Source organism: Lepus europaeus, chromosome 1 (genome assembly GCF_033115175.1).
Source record: "Lepus europaeus isolate LE1 chromosome 1, mLepTim1.pri, whole genome shotgun sequence".
Lineage (NCBI taxonomy): Eukaryota > Metazoa > Chordata > Mammalia > Lagomorpha > Leporidae > Lepus > Lepus europaeus.
In genome coordinates this window covers 13,440,022-13,466,948 of record NC_084827.1, presented here as the reverse complement: position 1 = coordinate 13,466,948, position 26,927 = coordinate 13,440,022, and the positions used below count along the sequence as shown (strand labels likewise).

Here is a 26,927-nt window from a genome sequence, read left to right as displayed (position 1 = left end):
GCTCAAGTACGTGGGCCCCTGCCAATCACACAGGAGACCTGGGCTCCTGGGTTTGGCTCATCCCAGCCCTGATTGTTGCTGGTATTTGGGAAAATGGGAGAAAAAGAAATTCATATAGCTAAAGCTTTCCAGTGAGTCAGGTTTTTTCAGCTGGAGTCAGGAACCTCAAGTTTGCATATGTGTTTTGTATGTTTGTAAGGGGAGGAGTGGGAATGGATTTAAAGGTTTGTAACTTTCATAGAGTTCTCAAAGAGATCTTCATGCAATATAAAGTATAACCTGCCCATGTCTACTTTTAAAAGCATTGTCAAATTTCTTTGTCCTCTTAAGGTCCCCTATACCGGATCACAGTAGCTTTTAACCACTTGTTTGAACCTTTGAACTATCAGTGGTATTTAAAAGTAACCTTGGGTTGGTTTTAATGATAGTTTACTTGCCCTAAATTCCAGAGCAGCCCTTGTTTTACAGCAGGTATTTTGAAAGTCATGTAAGCTACTTGTAAGTAGAATGTTGCTTTATATTGTTAAATCTATTAGATTCCCAAGCTCCCGTGGTTCCGTATTGGCGCCTGCCTGGTTTGGGCATTATCCTCTACCTGCTGAAACAGAGTGCTAATGACTTCTTCAGCTATTATGACAGTCATCGGCGAAGTGTCAACAAACTACAGAATGTAGAGCAGCTTCCTCCAGATGAGATCAAAGAGGTATGAATCTTAATGAGCTTTGGGTACTTGGGAAATCATTGCTTTTTACCGCCGATGGGCCAGGTCTCAGACTTGGGACAAAAGATGCTGTCATTGTAGCAACAACCTCATAAGCATAGACTCTTGACCAGAAAACACACTCAGCAAAATAGAAAGGCAGCTGGCCTTTGAACCACGAGGGTTGGATAGTTGTGCTGTAAACTGCTGAGGAGCTAGGACTCCTACCACAGATATTTATTTTCGTAGAGTGTATGTCTCTGTGACTTCAGCAGCTTCACTGTCCATTTAGTGTAGTTTTTTCCCCCAATATAGAGGTCATTGTATCAGACCTGACTTCCCTGGCCTTAGCGCTAAAGCTGCCTTACCCAGCTTGCTTCCACAGCGGCTTGCCGACTTTTCTATTTGCCACAGCTGAGCTGTAACACGTCCCTTGGTCGGTTATGAAGCTTTTCTTTTTCTCAAAGAGTTATCTTATTTATTTGATAGAACTACAGAGAGAGGTGGAGACTGAGAGAGGTTTTCCACCTGCTGATTCACTCCCCAGGTGGCTACAACGGCTGGAGCTGAGCCAGTCCAAAGCTAGGAACCAGGAGCTTCTTCCAGGTCTCCCTCATGGTGCAGGGGCCCAAGGACTTGGGCCGTCTTCCATTATCTTTCCATGCCTATTAACAGGAAGCTGTATGGGCAGTGGAGCAGCTGGGACTTGAACACATGCCCATATAGGATGTCAGTGCTGCAGGGCAGGGCTTTAACCCACTGCACCACAGAGCCAGCCCCAGTTCTGAAGCTTTTTGGTGTCCCATGCCAACCTGCGTGTTGAGCCAATTTCCACTTCTGGTTCTTTCCAGATTTCCTAACAAATTCCATGTCGATCTTCTGAGTGGGCAAAGCCTACACCCTCTTGCCACTCTTCTGATAATTATGGGGGATAGGTATTGAGTGTTTATAATCCAGGCCCTGAGTTACATGTTGTGAATGTAGGAGATAAATGCTGATGCTACTTCCATTTGTCAAATGAGGAAACTAGGCACAGAATCTTGACTAGCTTGTCCAGAGGCACACGGCTGGTGGGAACAGGGTGAGGCAGGAGTGAGCGAGTGGGTGCAGGTAGCCCCTGACACTGTGTGGCTTGCATCCAGCGGTCTTTCCTCCGTCATATAGCTTACTGGCGCTATATGTCCTTGCAAGAACTGCAACCTCATCACTGCCCTGTGATTTCTCTCAGCTCAGTGTCAAGACGTTAAACTGAACCGTTGTACTTACACTGGGACGTGTGTCAGATGACAAGTTATCCTGGGAGGTTTGGGTGATGGTATTTCTGTGAGGCCCCGTAGGTGTACATTTTCTTCAGAACATGCCAGACAGCTCTCTGCATGACTTTGTCACACCTACTGTTTTGTGTTGTTTTAGTGTGACAGGAAGGTCAGGATTGGCGGGCCCATCAGCAGGTGGGAAACGCCTGTGTTTCAGGGTCAGACTTTCTGAAAGGCAGCAGTGGGAGCGGCTCATTTATGAATTTGACTGCTTCTTTGGCTCTTCTTTCTCTCTCATTTTAAAAATTTTAATTGACATATAAGGGGTCTTCAAAAAGTTAGTGGAAAATGTATGTTATGAAAAAACTGTGCATGGATTTCAGTTTTTTTGTTCCAAAGTAAACATATCTTTTTATTCTATTTTCCCACGACTTTTTTGAAGTGCCTGTTGTACGTATTCTTGGGGCACAGTGTGATATTTCATTATATATTTATATAACTGTGATGATCATACCAAGGTAGCTGACAGATCCATCACCTTAACCTTTATCATTTCTTGAGTTGGGAGCATCCAGAATTCTGTGAACTGTTCTGAAGTATACATTAAATGGCCGCCGCCGCGGCTCACTGGGCTAATCCTCTGCCTGCAGCACCAGCAACCCGGATTCTAGTCCCTGTTGAGGCGCTGGGTACTAGTCCCGGTTGCCCCTCTTCCTGTCCAGCTCTCTGCTGTGGCCCAGGAGGGCAGTGGAGGATGGCCCAAGTGCTTGGGCCCTGCACCTGCATGGGAGACCAGGAGGAAGCACCTGGCTCCTGGCTTCGGATCGGCGCAGTGCCGACCATAGCGGCCTTTAGGGGAGTGAACCAACGGAAGGAAGACCTTTCTCTCTGTCACTCTCTCACTGTCTATAACTCTCTGTCTCAAACTCTGCCTGTCAAAAAATTAAAAAATATATATATATACATTAAATATTGTCAACTACGGTTGCCCTAGTGTACTGCAGAACATTAGAAGCTATTCCTCCTGTCCAGCTGCACCTATGTTAACCATACTTTATCCAACACCACGCGTCCACTCTCCCACTGCTTGCTTGTATGAGATAGATTTCCAGATTCCACGTCTGAGTGAGAATAGGTGGTGTGTGCCTTTCTGTGCACGTTTCACTTCACACAGTGACTCATCCATGCTGTCACAATGGCAGTGTTTCTTTCGGAAAGGCTGGCTCGTGCTCCGTTGTGTGTATCTATATACATATCCCACAGTGCCTTTTTCTTGGCCGTTGTGAATCGTGCTGCGGTAAACGTAGGAGTGCAGATATCTTGGTGACATACTGATCTCCTTTCCTTTAGATAAATACCTGGTAGTAGATGGCTCTCCTTTAAAAACTGTCTTTTCAACTAGATAACAAACTTGTCTTGAGTGTTCTTCACAACACTTCACACAGCTCCCTGCTCCTGGTAGATTTTCATTACAGTTTTGGTTACATTTATGTCACTCTCACACCGCATTTCTTTCTTTCTTTCAGCTGTGTCAGTCTGTGATGCCTGCTGGTGTTGATAAAATCTCCACTGCCCAGAAGTATGTTCTAGCAAGACGGCGTCTGGTGAAGCTGATCAACAATCGCGCTAAACTGCTTTCCCTGTGTTCTTGTATCCTTTGTGAAACCAAAGATGTGGATGGAATGACCTCTCCACGTGGGAACTCTTTTCTTTTTTTTTTAAAGATTTATTTATTTATTTGAAAGGCAGAGTTACACAGAGAGGAGAGGCGGGGGGAGGGGTGGTGTTTTCTATTCACTGGTTCACTTCCCAACTGGCCACAATTGCCGGAGCTGCGCTGATCCGAAGCCAGGAGCCAGGAGCTTCTTCTGCGTCTCCCATGTGGGTGCAGGAGCCCAAGGGCCTGGGCCATCTTCTACTGCTTTCCCAGGCCATAGCAGAGAGCTGGATTGGAAGTGGAGCAGCCGGGACTCGAACCAGCATCCATATGGGATGCCGGCACTGCAGGTGGCGGCTTTACCCCCTACGCCACAGCACCGGCCCCAGGAACTATTTTCTTATTCTTAGATTATTTGTGTGCCAAAACCAGATGGAAGGGGACATAACTGTAATTTTTTTCCAAGAAGTGCTTAATAAATTTCTAAATCATATTTTTTCTTACCTTTTTAACACTTAGGATAGCTATAGATGCTTTCTGTTTGCTTAGGAAAGGAGGAACAACGTAGCAGCCTGCAGTGCCCATCTGCTTGCCCTCAGCTTGGCACATTCTGCTGCTTTCTCTGCAGGCGTTGTCACTGGAACCTTGCCCTGTTAGACTGAACATGTGGGTGTATCATAAACGAGTGTGGTCTCCTTTCTTCTCCTCCTGAGAAACTGATTTATTTAAAAAAAAAGTCATGCAATTTTCTTTTAACCTGAGTTCCCATATACAGTTATCATAGAGACCTGCCTGTTTATTCTTTGGCGCCACCTGGAGTACTACTTGTTACATTGCACACCAACAGATTCTCAAGATTCCTTATTTGCCTCCAGAACCTTATTTAAAAGCAGAAGGCTACAAGGTAAAGTTAATTCTGTATTAGTGAAACATAAATGCCTTTTTTTTTTTTAAGATTATTTATTTGAAAAGCAAAGTTACAAAGAGGCAGAGGCAGAGAGAGGCAGAGTCTTCCACCCTCTGGTTCACCCCCCAAATGGCTGCAACAGCCAGATCTGGGCTGATCCGAAGCCAGGATCCAGGAGTTTCTTCCAGGTCTCCCATGGGGTGCAGGGACCCAAGGGCTTGAGACATCTTCTACTGCTTTTTCAGGCCATAGCAAAGAGCTGGATGGGAATAGAGCAGCCGGAGCTTGAACCAGCAACAACATGGGATGCTGGCACTGCAGGTGCGGCTTTACCCGCTACACTACAGCACTGGCCCTGCCTATGGATTTTAGTACTTGAACAACTAGTTTTCTGTTACCAAAAATGAGGGGCAATTGAGAGCTACTTTGTTACTAGATAAGGCTAGTTTCTTTTTGTAGCATGCTTTCTGTTTGTGGGAAGTTGTGTTGAGGATAAGAATATTCTAGAGCCTGCTCATCAGCTGTTCCTCAGCATCTTGAAGCTAAGGGCTAATCCAGCTCCAGAATCCCCTCATCACAAATAATTTTCCAGAAGAATGGCAGTGAGTCAGACCCCATGCCATGGTTCTTAGGCCTCTGTGGCTGCTGAGCTTGCGTTAGATCCCTCCTGAGGAGCAAAGAGAAGAAAAGCGCGAGAATCCCAGGCTGCACCAGGGAAGGACTTCCATTTGCTTAAAGCGGAAAATGGAGCTCCCAGTCTTGATCTGTGGTTTGGTTGTTAGCAGGTTCTTCCCCTGGTGGGTGAAGATGAGACTATTTCAGAAAACTTATGGGAAAATGGAATTAAATGATAAGTTCATTTTGGTGCAAAAATATTTTGAAATCTATGCATAGTTTTTTCATGATACACATTTTCTGTGAAAGTTTTGAAGAAGACTCCTTGTATACTGTACTTGCAAAGCTGGTTTGACTGTGACTTTTATCTCTAGATTCCTTCTCAGAAACCAATCTAGATTTTAAAAGTGGACTGACAATAGTAAGCCAACATGATATAGACCAGGTAAGGTTTGCTTCTTATACTTCTTTTTTCTTTATTAAAGTAAAAAGGAAGGTCTGGGATAGTAATAAGATTATAGTTCTCAGGGTTGCATACAGAGACCTGATGTGAATTCTGCCTTGGACATCACACAGCTGTGTGACTTTAAACTGAGCCTTGATTTCTTCATCTTAGAAAGTGGAATGATAATTCAACGTCTGAGGGTTTTGTCAGAGTTAAGTGAGGCGCCCAGCAGAGCCCCTGGAATGTACTAGGTGTTCCTGACTGGTGGACCTTGTGATCTGGAACCCCCTTGATTAACTTTAGAGAATCTTTAGTCATGAAGTATCGTTCAGCACTCCATTTTTCAGGAAATAATTAAGTTTGAGAGTAGCCATCAAGAATTCCCCCATGGTCATAGGCTCTAGTAATATACATCATTATACTCTTAGTTACTTCTTGATCAGCAGTGGTGGAGAAAATGAAGTGCATTCCAAAGACATTAAAGATGAAAACCTCATGCTAAACTAATAGCAGAGTCATATTCCTAACGAGACGGGTATCAGGATATGTGATAGTAGGGAAACTGAATTACAGCTGATCTCTACCAGGTGTATCAATGTCCTGAGTCCTAATCTGGTAAAGCCTCTGCTGTTTCCTGCTCTCTTTTTTGCTACCTTTCCTTTTTTCAAGATTTTATTTGTCTATTTATTTGAGAGACAGAATTACAGCCAGAGAGAAACAGAGAAAGTCATCCAGAAGATGTCTAATACATATATATTGAACTTATGACTTTTTGTTTCATTTAGTCTGTTATAAGGTTCTTTGAGAATGCAGGATTAATAAATAATCTCTGTGCTGTAATTTTAACACAAAACTGAAGGCAAGAAGATCCATCTAATTTGCTGCTTAATTTTAGTGTTTTAGCATAAAAGGGTGGATCCAAAAGACTCACCTAAAACTACATATGCATTCTAGAATACATTGAATTCTAAAGCATGTATCAGGTTAAACCCCCTCTCCTGTCTTACCCAGTTGATATTTCTTGAAAACAAGCAAATGGTTTTTTTTTTTCTTTCATATTCAAGATTTTCCTGGTTGTGTTCAGAATCAGTACACAGATACTTCCACTTGTGCACAATTCTTAATATATGTACCAAAAATCTAAAAGGCCATGTATTGTGATCCTTTTTAAAAGTTATTCCAGTGACTTTCCAGCTTTGCCTTTGGAGGCAAATTTTCCTTAACAAGATACTAAGTACCAATATCTTCAAATATTGACAAGCTATTACATAAGTCCCACCAGGCCACAGTTTATCATATAAATTACCTACTCGAATTTTCAGCCTTTCACAACATATCAACAAAGTTATCAGGAAAAAATCACAACGAAACATGTTAAGGAACATGCCCTGTTCTGACAGGACAGTGTTAAGGAGTGGTTTTCTGTAGGAAACAATTGTACTGAACAACAACAGATTAAACGCACAACTGTGACTCCACATTGCCATTTAGTATGCTTTGTAATATGGGATATAAGCCCTGTCACCCATCTATGGGCGTCTGAGCTGACACCCATGGCAGTCAGAGCCTCCCGTACATCGGCAGCCAGCTGTTTTCTGGTTGGACTGAAATATAAACAACCAGCAGATGATTTCACCTTTTAAAAAAAATCATTTACACTTAAAAAAATGGGATGAGATTGGATTCCTTCTTTCTTAGTAAATGTTTCTAGAGCAACTGGAAAACTTGGATTTACAAAATAGTTGATGAAGCCATTCCCCTGGATGGTTCACGAAGGGAGACCAGGACCACTGATGAGACAGTCATCAGACTGCTCACCGGAGGCTGGGCTCTCCTTGCCTTGAGGTTCTCCATTCCTGCGGGCAGATCTCTGTGGTTTCTTGTTTAAGCCAGTGCGGCCTGTTTTCTCTTTGCTTCTCTTTTCCCTTTCGTTTGTATTTTTCTTTCTGAAGACACAATTTGCTGCTTATTTTTTTTTTTTAACTTCATTTCTACTTTTGTAGGAGCAGGTTTGGAGGACCACCCCACCTATCTTCTTGGGCTTTCATCCCTCACTCCCTCTTGGGCATCTTGGGGGTGGGAAGGGTGCATGCTGGGGGCCGGTGAAACTGGGCTGCCTGGCTGCTGCTGCCCCTCCCAAAGCAAGTGTGGTTTTGGAAATTAAAGAATGAAGGATAAAAGATTTTCTCCCCACCTACTCTTCTTTTTCTGTTTTTTTTTTTTTTTTAAGATTTATTTTATTTATTTGAAAGACAGTTACAGACAGAGGTAGAGACAGAGAGAGGTCTTCTATCCACTGGTTCACTCCCCAGATGGCTGGAGCTGCACCAATCTGAAGCCAGGAGCCAGGAGCTTCTTCCAGGTCTCCCATGTGGGTGCAGGGGCTTGAGGACTTGGGCCATCTTCTACTGCTTTCCCAGACCACAGCAGAGAGCAGGATCGGAAGTGGAGCTGCCGGCACTCTAACTGGCGCCCATATGGGATGCCGGCACCTGAGACCAGGGCTTTAACCCACTGCGCCACAGCACCGGCACACCTACTCTTTTTTTTTCAAAAGTACCTACTGTTAGCTAACTTGTTGTGTAGCCCCTTAGGAAATGTTTTTGTCTGCTTGACGATATGTCAGCATTAGCATCAAGTTGCTGTTTAAAGCACAACAAAGGAGAGAAGAGCACTAGAATCACACCAGAAATCCAGACAGAAAATGTGGTTAGTAAACTTGGTTCCATGTTACAATTCCAAGTGTTTTATGTTGGAAAGACCATATTAGAAAAATTCAGAGGTATTTTCAACTGGAAGACAGGAAAAGATAAATATTTGAGGTAGTAATTTTAATAATAAAATTTCCTCTCTCTTACCTCTAGCTTCAGGCTGATGCCAACAACGCTTTTGGAGAGTCACTACAGAAGAAACTCCTAGACATTGAAGGATTGTACTCAAAGGTTCGATCTCGCTACAGTTTCATCCAGGCTCTTGTCAGACGGATCCGCGGCCTCATGAGGATATCCAGGAACTGAGCCCTTGCTGTATTCCTCTGTGAAAGAGAGGAATTGGGGGAAACTGTCTCCTTTTTGTGGATTAGTTTGTTTCTAAATTATGACCAAAAATATTTTATTATTTCTTTCTTTATATATGGACATTTTTGTGTAAACTTCTTTGCCTGGATCCATCCTCACTAGTGAAAAATAAATACTTTTTTAAAAACAGACATGGTCCTTTGAAATTGCATCAACTTTCCACAGAAGTGGTTTTTCCCCAGATACATTGTCCTGAGTGCTAAACTTTAAGAGTAGTCTGGAAATTCTAATTTTTTCACCCTTTGGGCCTGTGGTACACTTCTACTGCATGGGGTAGAGTGGATAATTAACTGTATCCATTATCTATTAGAGTAGTTTACTCAGTCTTAAAGTTTGTGATAAAAATGTCTCAAAGTCAAGCTATGCCTTTTTTTATAAGGTTAGTTTTATTTTATTTGACAGGTAGAGTTAGAGACGAGAGAAAGGTCTTCCTTCCGTTGGTTCACCCCCCAAATGGCTGCTACGGCTGGCGCTGCGCCAATCCGAAGCCAGGAGCCAGGTGCTTCTCCTGGTCTCCCATGCTGGTGCAGGGCCCAAGCACTTGGGCCATCCTCCACTGCCCTCCCGGGCCACAGCAGAGAGCTGGTCTGGAAGAGGAGCAGCCGGGACAGAATCCGGCGCCCATATGGGATGCTGGCGCCGCAGGCGGAGGACTAACCAAATGCGCCATGGTGCTGGCCCCAAGCTATGCCTTCTCTACAGTAATTTAGCTTTTGCTCCCTTCTTCCTGTTCTGCTCATGAAAGGACAATGTAATAATTTGCATTTGTTCCTTAGAAATGATTTTGCGAAATCAATCATCTGCCCATCTTTCTTGTATAATTGACATGAGCATTAAAAATTCACCTAATCCTCCCCGTATTTCTTGCTCCAGTGTTTATGTGACCATTTTATTGGAAAGTGGGTGTTTTGCTCTCCAGCCAGCAATTATTTCAACCTAATAACTAGGAGAGACTGCTGATGGAGAGAAGAGTCGAATCTCATATCATAGCAGAAAATTAATACTTCGTTCTGTGATATTAGAGTGTTACTTTATCTTTTATCCTTACAATTATATTTCTATGGATTTTAAGAGGCGTATTCATTGATAAATTCTCTACTTGTTTTTATTCAAGAGGCAGTAAGACAGAGATGAATGGAGTTCCCATCCACTGGTGCATCACCCCAAATGCCTGCAGTGGCCAGGGCTGGCCAGGCTGAAGCCAGGGGCCTGGAACTCCATCCAGGTCTCCCATGTGCGTGGCAGGAGTGCACGTTAGGAGGAAGCTGCAGTCGGGGGCAGAGACAGGACTGGAACGCAGGTGCTGCCGTGAGAGATGGAGGCCTCCCAACCAGACAACTGGGAAGCCAGATGCCTGCCCCCGTTGATCTATTTTGAAATTAATTTGCTACCCACTCATAAATTTCAGTCTTTTGCTGCAAAGAATTCCTATTCATAAAGTGGAAGTCTTAGGAGGGTGTGAATGAATGAATAATTGGATCCAAAATATAGTCCCAATGCTTTTTGTTCCACTGGTCAGGCTTGTGGTAATCTTTATCATCAGGAAGCAGAAATAATCGGCCAAGAAGTTGAGGCATGGAATCAAAGCATTCTATAAACCTCTGACGTGTGAAGCCTCCCACAGGAAAGAGACACTTGCTAAATTTGGATTTAATTGTGGTTTAGGACTTACTAAGCCTAATTACCTTTTCTCCTCATTTCTTTGAAAGGTTGGAGAAGTGCGTGGGAGTGGCAGGAAGCACTGGGCAGCCTCGCGCTGCTGACCAGCAGTGCTGTTTGTGTGACACAGCAGCAGGGCGGGTTCCTCTGCGGCCTGACTTGGCCTTCTGTTTCCTCGGCACCTGGAGAAACGTCTTACAGTGTGCTCTCCTAAGCAAACCAAAGGTGTTAAAACTGTTTTTAGATATAATATTTAGTTTCTTTAAAAAGTTTCAGCATTTAGGGGCAGGCGTTTGGCCAAAGCAGTTGAGATGCCTGCAAGCTGTTTTGAGTGCCTCAGTTCAAGTCCAGGTGCTGCTCTTGGTTCCTGTTTCCTGATTGTGTGCACCCCGAGAGGTGGCAGGTAGAAACTGAAGCGCTTGGGTCCCGGCCACCCATGCAGGAGACCGGCATTGAGGTCCAGGCTCCTGGTCTCAGCAGTCCCAGGCCCAGCTGTTGTGGGCTTTGGGGGAATCAATCGGTGGGTTGAAGATCAACCTCTGCCTTTCAAAAAAAAGTGTTTTTAGTGTTTTAGCATTAAATAAGCCTGGGCTCATTCATTCCTCAGCTTCAATTCCTGGCTGCTCCCTGCACCTGGGAAGGCAGCAGACGGTGGATGGCCTAACTACTTGTGCCTCTGCTACCCATGTGGGAGACCTTGATGGAGCTGCAGGCTCCTGGCTTTGGCCTGGCCCCAGCGTTGGCCTTTGTGGCCATTTGGGGAGTGAACCAGCAGATGGATGATATTCTCTCTCTCTCTCTCTCTCTCTCTCTAACTCTGCCTTTAAAATAAAAAAAAAAGTAGAACTCAAAGCTATCATTTTTTACTGATTCAATCAAGCAGGGTTTAGAAATCAGAATTTTGTACCCTTGTTATTATTGTAGTTTTGACAAATTGTTAATACAGAAATTGTTTGTCTGTACTGTTCTGTGCTAGGAAAGCTAATATACAATCGTCCTTTCCTAAATATTTGGGTGTTTTCCCCAGTGAACTCATGTACCATTCACCTGGATTCAACTGTTGTCAACAGTTGGCACATTACCTTTATTTCTTTTTTTAAAATTAATTATTTGAGAGAATTACAGAGGGAGAGAGAGAGAGAAATGTCTTCCATCTGCTGGTTCACTCCCCAAAAGGCTGCAATAGCCAAGGCTGGGCCAGGCTGGAGCTAGGTGCTTTCTCAGGGTTCCCCATGTGGGTAGCAGGGGCCCAAGCGCTTGGGCCATCTTCTGCTTTCCCAGGCCGCAACAGAGAGCTGGATCGGAAGAGGGGCAGCTGGAGCAGGAAGTGTTGCCCACATGGGATGCCGGTGCCGCTGGTGGGTGCTTAGTCTACTATGACACAGTGCCGGCCCCACCTTCATTCCTTATACACACACATACATACTGATTTTCTTCCTTAAGTTGTAGACATCATGACACTTTGCTCCTAAATGTTTTTAAGGATATTTCCTAACGTGGATTTGGAATGGAGTGATGGGTGTATGTTGTGGCACTGTGAGTTATAAGCCGCTGATTAGGATATTTGCATCCCATCTAGGAGTGCTAGCTACTCTGCTTCCATCCAGCTTCCTGCTGTTGTGCCTGGGAAGGCAGATAATGATGGCTGAAGTACTTGGGTCCCTGCCACCCAGGAGGGAAACCTGGATGACTTTCCTGGCTCCTGGCTTTGGCCTAGTCCAGCCCCAGCTCTTGTGGGCATTTGAGGAGTGATTCAACAGATGGATGATCTTTCTGTCTCTCCCCCTGTGTCACCCTTCCTTTCAAAGAAATAAACCTTTTAAAATTTTAAAAAAGAACGGGGGCCAGCATTTTGGCATAGTGGGTAAAACGACCACCTGTACTACCAGCATCCCATAAGGGTACCTGTTCGAGTCCCAGCTGCTCCACTTCCAATCCAGCTCCCTGCTAAAGTGCCTGGGAGAGCAGCAGAAGATGGCCCAAGTGCTTGGGCCCTTCGCCCACATGGGAGACCCTGATGTGGCTCCTGGCTTCAGCCTGGCCCAGCCCTGGCCATTGTGGCCATTTGGGGAGTAAACCAGAGATGGAAGACTCTGACTCTCTCTCTCTCTCTCTCCCTCTCTGTGGCTCTTTCGAATTAATAAACCTTAAAAAAAAAAAAAATGACTGCAGAGGCCTAAGTCAGCTGAGATATCTGCACTGAAAAGGTGTGCAGTCACTTGCCTGAATTTTCAACAAATGCTGTGACCCAGGGACAGCTGCTGTGCCATAAAAGCTTTACCTCTTACGGCCATCGTGGGAAAAACGATTAAGGACCCCATTTGGTACAGGTGACATCAGATTGTGGGAATGTAGTGGAGCCACTTGTCAGCCAGGTCTTTAATTATTACCTAGGTATCCTTTGAGTTTTAGTGTGATTGAAACCATGACAGAAGTCTGTCTTGTTTAAACCTAAGTCAATGCACGTATCTATCCTGTAAGAAAAAAGTGTAAAACCTGCAACCAAACAAGCTTGGGCAGCAACTTGTTCAGACTGCATCTGGGTGTAAGTCATCGCGTTGACTTTCTGAATGAACAGAACTAGCTCACAGCCATACCATGGTGGCAGACGTGTAACACAAGGACTCAACGGCACTGTCATCCAGTGTGTGCTGGATGTTGTGTGCTGGTGTTCTCTCTTCTTTCTCCATCTGCGGGTAGAAGCTCAAGCTGCAGAATGTTAAGGGTCAACACTGGGGCCCTGAAACCCCACGCCCTACTCAAAACAATGGAGTGAAAAACCTCCGATGAGATTTAGGGTATGTGTTATGTGTTCTTTTGCTCATCTTAGAGCACAGATCCACTTTGAAATTATGTTAAATATCAATGAAAATAAAGTTTATTATAAATTAAAAATATATTCTAATATACATATGTTGTTCGTTATTTGAAAGGCAGAGTGTGAAAGAGAGATCGATCTTCCATTTACTGGTTTACTCTCCAAATGGCCAAAACAGCTAGCACTGGGCCAAGCTGAAGCCAGAAGCCAAGAGCTCCCACCTGGGTCTCCCAGATGGGTGGCAGGAGCCCAAGCACTTGGGCCATGTTTTGCTACCTTCCCAGGCTCATTAGCAGGAGTTTGGATCAGAAGCAGAACAGCTGGGTCTTCAACCGGCATTTTAATAGCTGGTAACAGTGTAACCTGCTGCATCACAATGTGAATCCCAAAGATATTTTTAAGATTAATTTGTTGATTTGAAAGAGTTACAGAGAGGGAGAGACACAGAGAGAAAGCGATCTATCCACTGGTTCACTCCCCAGGTGGCTACAATGCCCAGCGCTGCGCCACGCTGAAACCAAGAGCTTCTTCCAGGTCTCCCATATGGGAGGCAAACTTGGGCCATCTTCCACTGTTCTTCCCAGCCCATTAGCAGGGAGCTGGATCGGAAGTGGAGCAGCTGGGACACAAACCAGCGTTCCTATAGGATGCTGGCGTTGTAGGCAGCAGCCTTATCCAGTACACCACAAGGCCAGGATCCCCAAATATCTTTCTAAATCAACATAGAGCCCCTTTCACTCCTGTCACACAGATTTTAATATGACGGTTTTTTAATCAGTTCCTTCCTAATTTCCATTGTTTCCAGCCTTTTGCTACAATGAAACAATTTTGACCATACACAATCAGCAATCACTAGGACATTTGTTCATCTAAGCTCCTAATAGTTTGAGCCAAATTACCTCCCACGGAAGGTTTAACATTTTACTGAATAGGGGGGATCTAGGAAGTCAATAAAGAAAGGTGCAAGGAGGGGTCAAGGAAAAGCATGAATCTAAAAGGGGGTGTTTTTGTGAGGATACATAAGAAAGAATCTGGGGGCTGGCACTGTGGTATAGCAGGTAAAGCCTCCGCCTGCCGTGTCGGCATCCCATATGGGCACTGGTTTGAGACCTGGCTAATCCTCTTCCCATCCAGCTCTCTGCTGTGGCCTGGGAAAGCAGTGGAGGATGGCTCAAGTCCCTGGGCCCCTGCACCCACGTGGGAGAGCTGGAAGAAGCTCCTGGCTCCTGGCTTTGGATTGGGGCAGCTCCGGCCGTTGCGGCCATCTGGGGAGTGGAAGACCTCTCTCTTTCTCTCTCTACCTCTCTCTGTAACTCTGTCTTTCAAATAAACAAAATAAATTTAAAAAGAATCTGAAAGTGTCTCTGGAGTGCCAGCGTCCTGCCTTGTTTCTCCACTCTTGAGGTTATTGGGAGGACGAGCCTTTGACAGTCTTAAGGGAAAAGCCAGGCTTCATTTATCTGTAAGGAGGAGAAATGGTTTCATACGGGGGATTGCAGTAAACGCTTCTGTGTTCAGAGGCTATGCCCCAGCCTTGCTGGGCACTCGGGACAGAGTTGGAAACCAAACAGTGGAAGTCCTCAATCGTACATAGCTCTTAGGGTGGCATTTTGCAACTCAAAGCTTGGGCTACAGATCACCACTGGCAGTGCCACTTGGGAGCTTGGTGGAAGTGCAGAAATATTGGGCCCCACCCTGGATCTACTGAATCAGAACCTGCAGTATAACGAGATGCCCGGGGGATCTGACTGGCCATTGAAGCTTAAGTAGCACTGGCAGACGTGAGAGTCAAGTTCTGACTGGAAGGTTGGAAGGGGTGTTGTAGCCATCTCGTAGATAGCCTTTCCCTCTTGGCAACCACGTCAGCCCAGAGACCCAGCCCTCCCACCAGCTTGATCAGTGTTCCTGTCCCAGGCTGTGAAAATGCTAAGGAAAGAGCATTCCAGTCTTGTTTGCTAATGGTTGGAACACTGAAGCAATGCATTCCTGAGCTGGCACAGCGGCGTAGCAGGTTAAGCTGCTGTCTGTGATGCCGGCATCCCATATGGGCACCAGTTCAAGTCCCAGCTGCTCTACTTCCAATCCAGGTCCCTGCTAATGTGCCTGGGAAAGCAGTCTGCTTGGGGCCCGGGTGGAACATGTCATCCAAGCCCCCAGGCCGTTCAGCCGTGCACCCCCGGATGGAACCCGCTGCCTCAGCCCGTCTTCCAGGCCAGGGAGCCCTAGGCCTGGCCGTGCATCACAGCCGTTGGCGAGCGTGGCATAAAAGACTCCTGGGCCCTTGGTCCTCTCTGGCTGGAACAGGTGATGATCCCAGGCACTTCCGCCAGGGGGCGTCGGGACGCCACGAGCCGCTTCCGGGCGTTGAGGCGGTGGGCGGGGCGGGGTCGGGGCGTGACCCGGAAGTCGACGGCGGGGCCCGCCCGTCGCGCCCGAGGAGGCAGGCTCCGAGCCGCCCGCGGAGCTGCAGCCGCCGTCTGCGCCGTGCCCGCTCTTCCGGCCGACATCATGCTGCAGTTCCTGGTGAGTGGCGCAGGGCAAGTGCTGGGGGGCCGCCCTGGGCCCCTCGGGGAGCCGGCCTGGGGGTCCCGGCGTCTCCGCAGACGCCGCACCTGGCCGCGTCCTCTCGGCATGGCTGCCCGTGGCGGTGTGCAGCCTCCCTGGGCCCGGGTGTGGGCCGTGGCCCGCGCCCACCGCGTGCTCGGCGTCCGGAGGCTTGGCGCCCTCAGGACCTGGGTAGTCTTCAGCCTCGGAAGAGCGAGCGTGCCCGTCACGGCCCCGCCCCAGGAGGGCAAGGACGTGTCCCCGCGGATCAGCACTTCATTGCTCCTGGCCCCTCACTTGCATGGAAAATGAGCTTTCTGGCGAGGGGGTGGGGGGCCCGGGGAGGAGGCCCCGAGGCCCTGCCCGTGGGATTTCCCAGTGCGAGTTTCTCTGAGCCAAGTTTGCAGCCCCCAGCTCCGCTCAGCAGCGGGGACGGCAGCGCCTCTTGGCGCCGGCGGAGCTGCCTGCTCTCCGGGTGGGGTTCTCTCCGCTCTGCCCCCTTGGATGCGGTCCCCCGGAGAGGCTGCCCCTGGTGCCCAGCGCGCTGCCCGCGTGTAGGCTTCCCCCCTAGGCAGGTCAGCCAGAATCAGCCCCTCCGGCCTCCTGGGCTGCCCGAAAAGCCCGTCCGGGAGAGCGATTCCGGCATGGAAAGCCCAGGCCCTGTGGCAGAACGTGTCCTGCATGAAGGACCTCTGTGAGTGAGGCCCCAGCGGGAAGAACGGGCCATCAGAGAAGGAGGTACTTGTCTCTGAAGGGAGGAGAGAACTTCCACTTTGCTCATGGCCTTGTCTAAATACTGGTGGAGACTGTGAACTCAAAAGGCCTCCATGGCCTAGGCAGCTCATGGCTAGAGCCTCAGGTGGTCCACGTCATACATAAGAGTGTTAGTTGTTAAATGGACAACAGGAGTCACGGTGCACTAACTCCCCATGCAGGACCTCTGCTCTCAGTGAGTTGTATTGAAAGTTAATAGTAAAACTTGTTCTCAAACAGTTGTGTGTGCGTGTAAACTGTTGAAATCTTTACTTAGTATAAAGTTGGTCTGGGTGCAAAGCTAGTTGAAAATGAATCTTAATGGAGAATCGTAATGGAGAATGGCGAGGGGAGAGGGAGAAGGAAGAGGGGTGAGAGTGTGGGTGGGAGGGCGGGTATGGTGGCAAGAATCACTATAGTCCTAAAGTCAGGAAATTTGTATTTCCTAAAAAATAAATTAAAAAAATAAATTTTAAAACATAAATCAAAGCCAGGTCAGCCCCCAAGGGTAAGGTGACATACTTGAGCCTCCTGCTACACGTGTTGCTCACTGATGAACCGCGGGAAGATGCTGGCTGCATTAGATGAAGTTCTTAGCGCTTTTACAGAATGAACTTTGGCTGTGTGTAAACCGATTCTGTCTTGAGAATTTAAAGGAAGACCCTGGGGCCGTGCATCAGGTCCCAGCTCGGAAGTAACCGGAGTGCTGTCCTCTGCCCTCTGGTCCGTTCCTCTCCCATCTTCCCTGCCCCCACCTCCCCAGTTGTTGTTCCCTGTCAAGCGATCCGCTCCCTGTGAACTTGAGCCAGGCTTCCTCTTCCTCTTGTCTTCAGTCATTTCCTCTGTGAAGCAGTGGCCATCATTCCCTAGCGACTGATTGAGAGGCGACAGACTCCTGGGTTTGAGCCCTGTCTGCGGGAGCCTGGGCAGTCACTCCGGTTTCCACCCCGGTTTCCACCTCTGAAGCTGGGAGCCCGCCTCCTGGCTTGGTTATCGGAATTAAAGAGCAGTGAATAACGTTAAAGATGGCGCTGAGCGGATGCCGGCGCTCGCCTTCTCTTTAGGAAGGCAGCAGTTGCACTGAGAAGCAGAGCCTAGAGGGCAGGTGACGGAGGTTTGGAAACGACGGGACCGTCATGTGGAGCATGTGTACACACGCTTTGGAACCCTCTCCGACGTTTCCATAGTTACTGTTCCGTGGCGCGCCATGTGAAAACCCCTGCCCTGATGTGAGGCTTGAATGCGCCTCTCGCTGTCCGTCTCTCTGTAGTACAGTATGCACCCAGCATCCCTGTCTCAGCAGCTCGCTGTGAGCCTTGCCTCTCGCCTAGTTTCCTTTTATTGCAGTAGCGTCCTGAATTCCAGTATGATTGGGCTGTGGTTATTTTTTTTTTTAAGATTTATTTATTTATTTGAAAGAGTTACACAGAGAGAGAGCAGGAGAGGCAGAGGGAGAGAGGTCTTCCATCCGCTGGTTCACTCCCCAATTGGCTACACAACCAGAGCTGGGCCAATGCAAAGCCAGGAGCCAGGAGCTTCTTCCAGGTGTTCCATGCAGGTACAGGGGCCCAAAGGACTTGGGTCATCTTCCACTGCTTTCCCAGGCCATAGTGGAGAGCTAGATCGGAAGTCGAGCAGCTGGGTCTTGAACCGGTGCCCATATGGGATGCCAGCACTGCAGGCCGCAGCTTTACCTGCTACTCCACAGCGCCATGCCATCCCCCTCTCCCCCCGCATATCTTTTAATTCCATTCTTTTACAAACTGTAAAAATTTGTTTTATTTTATTTGAAATGTAAAGTCAGAGAGAGAGAGGGAGATACAGAGATTCTTCCATCAGCTGATTCACTCCCAAAATGGCCACAGCGGCTGGGGCTGGGCCAGTCGGAAGCCAGGTGCTTCATCCAGGTCTTCCATGTGGGTGCAGGGGCCATCCTTTGCTTTTTTCCCAAGCACATTAGCTGAGCGGGATCAAAAGTGGAATAGCTGGGACTCGAACCAGCGCCCATCTGGGATGCTGGCACTATAGGTGGCAGCTATGCAACAATGCTGGCCCATTTTTTCAAACTTTTTGAAGCCCCTGCTCTGATGTCGTTGTTGCAGACTTCTTGTGAACATTGCCTGTGGTTTTGTTATTGTTATTTATTTTTATCTCTTGAACTTGGCAGCATTTAGTACTCTTAAATCACCTCATTTTAAATCCCTTACCCTTGGCTTTAGGATCTCATGTCTCCGTGGTTTCTGACATTTTTTTACGTTATAGCCAGAATTGTTTTTATGGGAGAACCTGGGCAGAGCCAAGTGGCAGACTGTGCTCTTGGCCACTCTGAGGCCCTGGGGGTGGCATCAGGCGCACCAGTTGAGACACAGCCCCAGCTGATCTTTCCTGTTTTTGCTGGCTGCGTCTCCCTGCTCTGGGATGCTGTGTGTTGCTCAAGTCTCAGTCCTGCCCTCTGCTCTTCTCCCCACACCCTCTCTTACGGAGCGGGTTCCTTGTCGTGCCATCACCTTTCACCGTCTTGTGGACAGTTTACAACTCATCCTTGTGTCCTTTTCTCTGAATTCCAGTTCCCTGGTGCCAGCTGGCAACTGAATATCTCTGGTCTCACCTCTGTTTCAGACCCCGTATGTCTGGACCCATTACCTCTTCCTCCCAATCCCTACCCACACCTAACTTTGTTTTTTTGCCCCGAGTCTCTTAAATTTGGAATATTGACATAGACTTATGTCCTGGGACCAGCTCTCTGGTACAGCAGGTTAAAGCCCTGGCCTTCAGCACCAGCATCCCAAATGGGCACCGATTCGAGTCCTGGCTGCGCTACTTCCAATCCAGCTCCCTGCTATTGTGCCTGGGAAAACAGCAGAGGATGGCCCAAGTCCTTGGGCCCCTGCACCCATGTGGGAGACCCGGAAGAAGCTCCTGGCTTTGGATTGGCTCAGCTCTGGCCATTGCAGCCATTTGGGGAGTGAACCAGTGGATGGAAGACATCTCTCTGTGTGTCTACCTCTCTGTAACTCTGTCTTTCAAATAAATACAAATAAAGCTTTTAAAAAAATCTTATGTCTTTCCTTTATTCTCCCTATCATGGACCTGCTATGTAATTGTGAGCAAGTTACCTAATTGCTCTGTGCCTCAGTTTCCCAGCATAAACTGGGTAATAGTGGTGTCTGCTCTAGAGGTAGGGTTGTGAAGAACATGAGATTTGTGAAAAAAGGAGTTAGAATGCGGCCCTGCTTGTGGTAAGCCCCGGTAAAATGTTAGCTGTTAAGTCATGTTAAGCCTTCGGGTCTCTGTGTTCTCATGGTAAACTTTCCAGAGCAGGTCTTTCTCACTCTAGTCTGGGACTAGCTGTACTAGCTCATTGGTACAGAATTGTAGGTTTGGGATTGGATGTGTTGTTTTAGATTGGACATGTTGATGCTTAAGTCTCCACTACTAAGGGGTATCTAGTTTGTTTGGTAGCCTCCAGATACAACAGACTCATTACTTCTGATGGTAATTTTAAGTTTTTGGTCAGTGTCTCCTTATTTGGTTATTGATGTTAAAGAGCATTCCTTCCTTTTTTTTTTTTTTAATTTTTTTTTTTAAGATTTGTTTTTTTTATTTATTCAAAAGGCAGAGTTAGAAGAGGAGAGACAGAGAAAGAGAGATCCCAAAGCCAGGAGCTTCCTCTGCGTCTCCCACGTGGGTGCAGGGGCCTAAGCTCTTGTATCATCTTCTGCTGCCTTCCCAGGCACAGTAGCAGGGGCCTGGATCAGAAGTGGAGCAGCTGGATGCTGGCATCACAGGTGGAGGCTTAACCTGATACGCACAATGCTGGCCGCTTAAAGAGCATTTGTAATCTATGTGATAACTTTTTATATATCTGCAGAGCATTGTCTTAATACTTCTCTCTTCACTGCTTCCCCCAACTTTCCTTTTTCTATCTAAAGATTTATTTATTTGAAAGGCAGAGAGACAGAGATCTTCCATCTGCTAGTTTACTCCCCAGATGGCTGCAGCAGCCAGGTCTGGGCCAGGCTGAAACTAGAAGCCAGGAACTCCATGCTGGTCTCCCAAATGGGTGGCAGGGACCCAAGCAGTGGAGCTGTCTTCTGCCTTTTCAGGCAATCTAGCAGGAACAGGACCAGAACTGGCACTCAGGATGGGATGCTGAAGGCACAAGTGGTAGCTTCGTGCCACAGTGCTGGACCCCAGTCTTTAGGCTAAGCAGTTCTACCTCTTCCACTGTTCATGATCTCAAGTTCAGTCTGGGTATTTTACTTTTCTAGGTCCTTTTTATTTATTTATTTTAAGAATTATTTTTATTGATTTCAAAGACAGAGTTACAAAGAGAGGTAGAGCCAGAGAGAGAGAAAGAGAGAGAGAGAGAGAGAGGTCTTTGATCTGTTGGTTCACTCCTCAAATGACCACATGGCCAGAGCTGAGCTGATTCAAAGCCAGGAGCCAGGAGCTTCTTCTGGTTCTACGGGACTGCAGGGCCATCTTCTACTGCTTTCCCAGGCCATAGCAGGGAGCTGGATCAGAAGTGGGGCAACTGGGACTCCAGCTGGTTACCATATGGGATGCCAGCACTATAGGTGGCTTTATTCCTGTTTTATCAATTTAGCACTTACATTTAGGTCTTTGATCCATTTTGAGTTAATTTTTGAATACTATATGAGATGTGAAATAGAGGTCCAACTTTATTCAATTGCATGTGGATTTCCAGTCATCCCAGCACCATTCTTTTTCCCATTGAATGTCTTAGCACCCCAGTTGAAAATCACTTGAGTATAAATATGTGGGTTTTTCCCTGCCTGGACTCTTTATTCCATTGTCCTTTGTTGATATTTAAGATGAAAAACAATCTGTTCATGTTTGTTTGCTACCCCTTATTGCCACCCCACTAATCTAGGCTTCCTGTAATCTGTATGTACATGGTCCTTTCTGAGTGTAGGTACAGCTGGATGCTGTCATCACATTGCTGCCGAACAGTAGTCATGGCTCCTTGTCCTTATTGCTTGTGAATGGAACTCCTTAGCCTGTGCTTTGAGGTCATCAGCCAGCCCTCCCCAGCTTGCTGTAGTTAATGCTCTTCGTTCCTTAACTCAGGTTATTTTTTGCTATTAGACCTACTACTATTTTTTTTTAAGCTATATTTATTTATTTGAAAGGCAGAATTACCAAGAGGCAGGGTCAGAGAGAGAGAGAGAGAGATCTTTCATCTGGTGGTTCACTCCCCGAGCTGTGCCAGTCCGAAGCCAGGAGGCAGGGGCCCAAGGACTTGAGCCATCTTTCACTGCTTTCCCAGGCCATAGCAGAGAGCTGGATGGGAAGTGGAGCAGCCGGGACTTGAACTTGCGCCCACGTGGGATACTGACTGGCACTTCAGAAGGTGGCTTCACCCGCTGTGCCGTAGCACCAGTCCCAGACCTGTTACTCTTACTCCAGTCACCATATCTGTGTTCCCATCTTGAGCCTTGATTGTCCACATTCAGTTCCCTTCTCATTGCCTTTGCCAGTATAAATGTCAGTACTTTGTATATTTAAAACCTTTAAAAAAAGCTTGAGGTACATCCATCCTTGCAGATATGGTGTCTTAGAGAAATCAGCTCTGTGTCATTCATTTTGCTACTTATTGTGTGGCCTAGTTCTGGTGTTTGGAGCACCTGTACCATTCAGGTTCCTGTGCTGGGCTGTTACTGTTTTGTTCTTTAGCAGTTTTGCTTACTTGTAGCATTTCTTCTGAATATTATGTAAATTTTCCAAGGGCAGGGGACAGTTTTAATCCTTTTACAGGGCTAACTATGAAGTTGATTTTTAGTATGAGGTATCCTCAAAAATGCATGTTGTGAGAAACTGCATGGATTTCATTTTTGGTGTTTTTTTTGCACCAAAATAAACATCTCTTTTAATGGCATTTTCCCACAAACTTTTTCAGGTGTCCTGGCATAAGGATCTGCAGTCCCTTCATTGAAATCTTTGGGACCAGATATATTTGGGAAATCCAGTTACTTTTATATTTTAGAAGGGCGTGCGGCTGGTGTTGTGCAGTGCACTGAGCTGCCACTTCCGGCACTGGCATCCTGTATTGGAGTGCCTGTTTGAGTTCCAGCTGCTCTGCTTCCGATCTGGTTTCTCGAGTGCTAACGCACCTGTGAAGGCAGTGAATGATGTTCCAAGTACTTGATCCCCCTGCGAGAGATCAGGGTGGCGTTCCAGGCTCCTGGCTTCAGCCTGGCTCAGTCCTGGCTGTTGTGGCCATTGGAGAGTGCACCGGAGATAGAAGAGCAGTTTCTCTGTCTCTCTCTGTCTCTCCCTTTCTCTTTGTTGCTGTGCCTTTCAAATAAGTAAATAACTGAGTCTTTAAAAAATATTTTAGAGGATAATACACTATATATACCTCACTACTTAACCAGCCCATCAGGGTCTAGGATAGCACTTTTTTTTTTTTTTTTTTGACAGGCAGAGTGAACAGTGAGAGAGAGAGAGACAGAGAGAAAGGTCTTCCTTTTGCCGTTGGTTCACCCTCCAATGGCCGCCGCGGTAGGCGCGCTGCGGCCGGCGCACCGCGCTGATCCAATGGCAGGAGCCAGGTGCTTCTCCTGGTCTCCCATGGAGTGCAGGGCCCAAGGACTTGGGCCATCCTCCACTGCACTCCCTGGCCACAGCAGAGAGCTGGCCTGGAAGAGGGCAACCGGGACAGGATCGGTGCCCCGACTGGGACTAGAACCTGGTGTGCCGGCGCCGCAAGGCGGAGGATTAGCCTAGTGAGCCGCGGCGCCGGCCAGGATAGCACTTTTTAATCAAATGCATTAACATTTTTGCTGTTGAACATAATCTCCATTGGACCCTATATTTAAAGATTTCTATTTCTGTAGCAAACAAAGTTATTCACAGTAAAGTGGGATGAAAAAACTATAAATAGTTGCATTATCCAGGTCAGATTTTACTGCCAAATGAATAGTGATGAAAGGTAGTTTGGAGGGAATTTGGGTTTTCAGGATGGGAGTGGACTATGGAGCTTCACTGACTAAGTTATTCTGTAACCGTAGAGCTATTTGTACTGTTCTGTGCCAATCCAGACTTCCCTGCTGGGACTTCTAACTCCAGCTGCTCCTTTCCCACCATTTCTCCCTTCTATCCTTCCTTCCTTCCTTTCAATCATTCATTCATGCATTCATTTGAAAGGCAGAGTTACAGAGGGAGGGGGAGAGACAGATTTCTGTAGGCTTGTTCACACCTCAAACGGCTGCAGACAGCTGGGGCTGGGCCAGGCCAAAACCAGGACCCAGGAAAGACACCTAGGTCTGCAGCGTGGGTGGCAGAGACCCGAGCACTTGGGCCATCTTCTGCTTTCCCAGCTGCATCAGCAGGAAGTGGAGCAGCAGGGACTCAAACTGGCACTTAGGTGGGATGCTTGCATGGTGGGCTGTGGCTTAACCCACTGTATCACAACGCCGGCCCCTTTCCTACTCATTTCTGTCTCACTTTCCTCATGCCATTCCTCTATCTCCAGACTTCTAGTGTTGTACCGTTTCTTGGCCCCTAACGTGTTTGTGAGAAGCAGTTATTTTTTTGTATTCCTAATGTCTCAATGATACTGCAGAACAGGTGTGGGAGTATGGGTTTTTTTTAAAGATTTATTTATTTATTTGAAAGTCAGAGTTAGAGAAGGAGAGGCAGAGAGAGAGAGAGGTCTTCCATCTGCTGATTCATTCCCCAGATGGCCTCAGTGGCTGGAGCTGCACCGATCCAAAGCCAGGAGCCAGGAGCTTCTTCCAGGTTTCCCACGCAGGTGTAGGGGCCCAAGCACTTGGGCCATCTTCTTCTGCTTTCCAAGGCCATAGCAGAGAGCTGGATTGGAAGTGGAGCAGCCGGGACTTGAACCAGTGCCCATATGGAATGCTGGCACTGTAGGCATCGGCTTTACCCGCTACGCCACAGCGCTGGCCTCAACAGCGTGGGTTTTGTTGTGTGCTGGGGAAGAAGGTATTTTGCTCCCTTCTAGACTGCCCTGTCGTCAGGGAGTGCCACGGGGACACTGAGTGATGGGAGAGCAGGCATGGTGATGGCAGCCGGCTTAGCTCACCCGCTCCTGACACGGCCAGGTGTTGGCCTGGGGGAAGTGGGCGTTCTCGGCCTGCAGGGGTTTGGCAGCCATTCAGAACCTGAGAACTCTTCTTAGACTGTCGCTCAGGTGTCGGTTTCTTTTTTTCTGTCTGAACTTACGTGGTGAGCCGTCCCATGAGCAATGTGTTTTCTTTTCTAGCTTCATGTATTTTCCTTCACATTCCTCTTAATGAGTGACGTTCATCTTCACGTTGTGTGTTTAATTTTTACGATATCCCTCTGGTAGATCTGGTAGTAATCTGAAATTGGAATTGGATATGACTTTAGAAGCACGTGGTTTTTGTTTTGTGTTTTGCAACTACTGATGCCTGAGGAAGCTGCCCAAATGAAGCCACACTAGCTGGCCAGTATTTGAGATCAGGTGGTAAGAGTTAGGAATCCCAGGATGTTGAAGCTGGATGATTACATTGTTAGTACAGTGTTTTATAATCAGGAAGCTCAAATCAACAAAGCAACAGAGAGGTTAAGTTTCTTGTCTAAAAGCACACAGCCAGGTAGTGATAAAACTTGAATTCTGCTTTCTTGAAAAATTTTCAGTGCGTGTCCTTCCTGTTTGGTGTTCGGTTCTTTTTCTCTTAAGCAAATTTAATACTTTCCCCAGGTTTGGAAAGCCTCCTTGTACCTGGTTTCCACCCATGAGAGTAAACCTTGGTGTATAACATTGGTAACAATATGGCTTTTGCAAAATATATCTGGCCAGTCAAATGACCAGAGAATGGTATATCCTTAGAGACTACATATCTTTTATGTTTATTTTTGCCAATATGAGTTATGCTTTTGTTGTTTAAAGATGAGTAAGCGTAAAGCATAATAAGCTACCTTCTGTCTTGCGTGTGCATCTCCAACTTGAACATATGGGTAGACCATGCCACATAGGATTGATAATGTTAAACGCCACACATTGTTTTCCTGTTTTATCTTCTGCTGTGTATTGATTGAACTGTGGTAAGTAACACGAATTAGACAAAATGATGAAGCCAGACAGATGCCAGTTTTAATTTATGAGATTAGAAATTAGGCCTCCAGCTGGAGGCCTTTAATTATAAGGGGAAAACCAGGAAATTATCATTTAAATTCCAAACTGATGGGCTGTGGCCCTTTTGGTCTTAGAGAGTAGTCTAAATCTTCAGGAAATGGTGCTTGTTCAGGAAAATGGCTACTCAGTCAGATAAACATTTATGGTTCTCTGTCGCTTGTCGCTGAGCTCGAGTTATGGTCCCCAAAGGACTTTAACGTCCACCTGTGACAGTGCTGGGCTCAGTGGTTTGTCAGGGTCTCCCCTTCTTTTCCATCATCACATTCTCTGTTCTTGAGTATGTGTGTGATTAGGTGTCCTGTGCTCCTTGTTGTGACGACACTGAACAAGTCACTTCACTGTCAAGGGCCTCAAGTTCCCGTAAAGTATAGAGATTGTGCTGCAAGAATCTCCTTGGGGGCAGGCCCTGTGGTATAGTGGGTGAAGCCTCCGCCTGCGGCACCCATCCCATATGGGTGCTGTTCGAGTCCTGGCTGCTCCACTTCCCAGCTAATGTGCCTGGGAAAGCAGTAGAAGATGGTCTGAGTCCTTGGGCCCCTGTACCCACGTGGGAGACCTGGAAGAAGCTCCTGGCTCCTGGCTTCAGATTGGCCCAGCTCTGGCTGTTGCAGCCATTCGGGGAGTGAACCAGAGAAGGGAAAACCTCTTTGTCTCTCCCTCTCACTGTCTGTAACTCTGCCTCTAAATAAATAAATAAATCTTAAAAAAGAGAAAGATCTCTTTGTTCTCTATGATTCAAAAGAGAACCTTTCAATTGAATACTTTTTATTTGCTATAGAAAGGGTTAGCAATACCCATAACAGGAAAAAAAATCTGGAAACGTTGCTGCATTCAGTAACAAAAACAAGGACTTTGGCTTGGTTTTTCTGGAACCTTGTGGTCAAGTTATATGGGGGATTTAAAGGGACAGGGAGAATTTAGGGTAGATTTATCCAGTGCCACTGTTTATTCTTACTTATTTGTGCTCTTTAACTTTTTGGAAGGGTGTGTCTCTGTTTAATTTATAGAAGAAAAATGTGGATCTCTTATTCAAAGCCCTAGACCAGATGCCAAGGCCCCTCCTTCGGAAGATGCTGCCCTGTGTTTTGGTTTGATGTCGTACTGGCACAGTGTAACTCTTCCTTTTCTATTCTTCCAGCTTGGATTCACTTTCGGCAACGTGGTCGGGATGTATCTGGCTCAGAACTATGACGTAAGTGGCCATACCTGTCCTCCTTGATGCCGTTTGACGGTTTCCCAGTGACTGACCGTTTGTTAAGGTGAGGCGTGCCCTCAAGCGTGCCGGCCCAGTAGGTCTGAGGAAAACAGCCCACATTTTATAGAAAGGTTTTTCTGTTGTTCAAAA

The 26,927-nt window shown here is 46.8% G+C and overlaps 1 protein-coding gene across 2 annotated transcripts in view; it reads left to right on the top strand.

The window, feature by feature from the left end:
* The window catches only part of NUP205 (nucleoporin 205), an 81,362-nt gene extending 72,581 nt beyond the window's left edge, over nucleotides 1-8,781 (top strand). For both annotated transcript variants that reach the window (XM_062195165.1, XM_062195197.1), the window contains exons 39-43: nucleotides 537-703; nucleotides 3,483-3,606; nucleotides 4,389-4,517; nucleotides 5,510-5,580; nucleotides 8,445-8,781. In XM_062195165.1, the coding sequence (XP_062051149.1) occupies nucleotides 537-703; nucleotides 3,483-3,606; nucleotides 4,389-4,517; nucleotides 5,510-5,580; nucleotides 8,445-8,597 (644 nt within the window). In that variant the 3' untranslated portion in view covers nucleotides 8,598-8,781. The remainder of the gene's footprint in view (nucleotides 1-536; nucleotides 704-3,482; nucleotides 3,607-4,388; nucleotides 4,518-5,509; nucleotides 5,581-8,444) is intronic.
* Nucleotides 8,782-26,927: the final 18,146 nt, after the last annotated feature.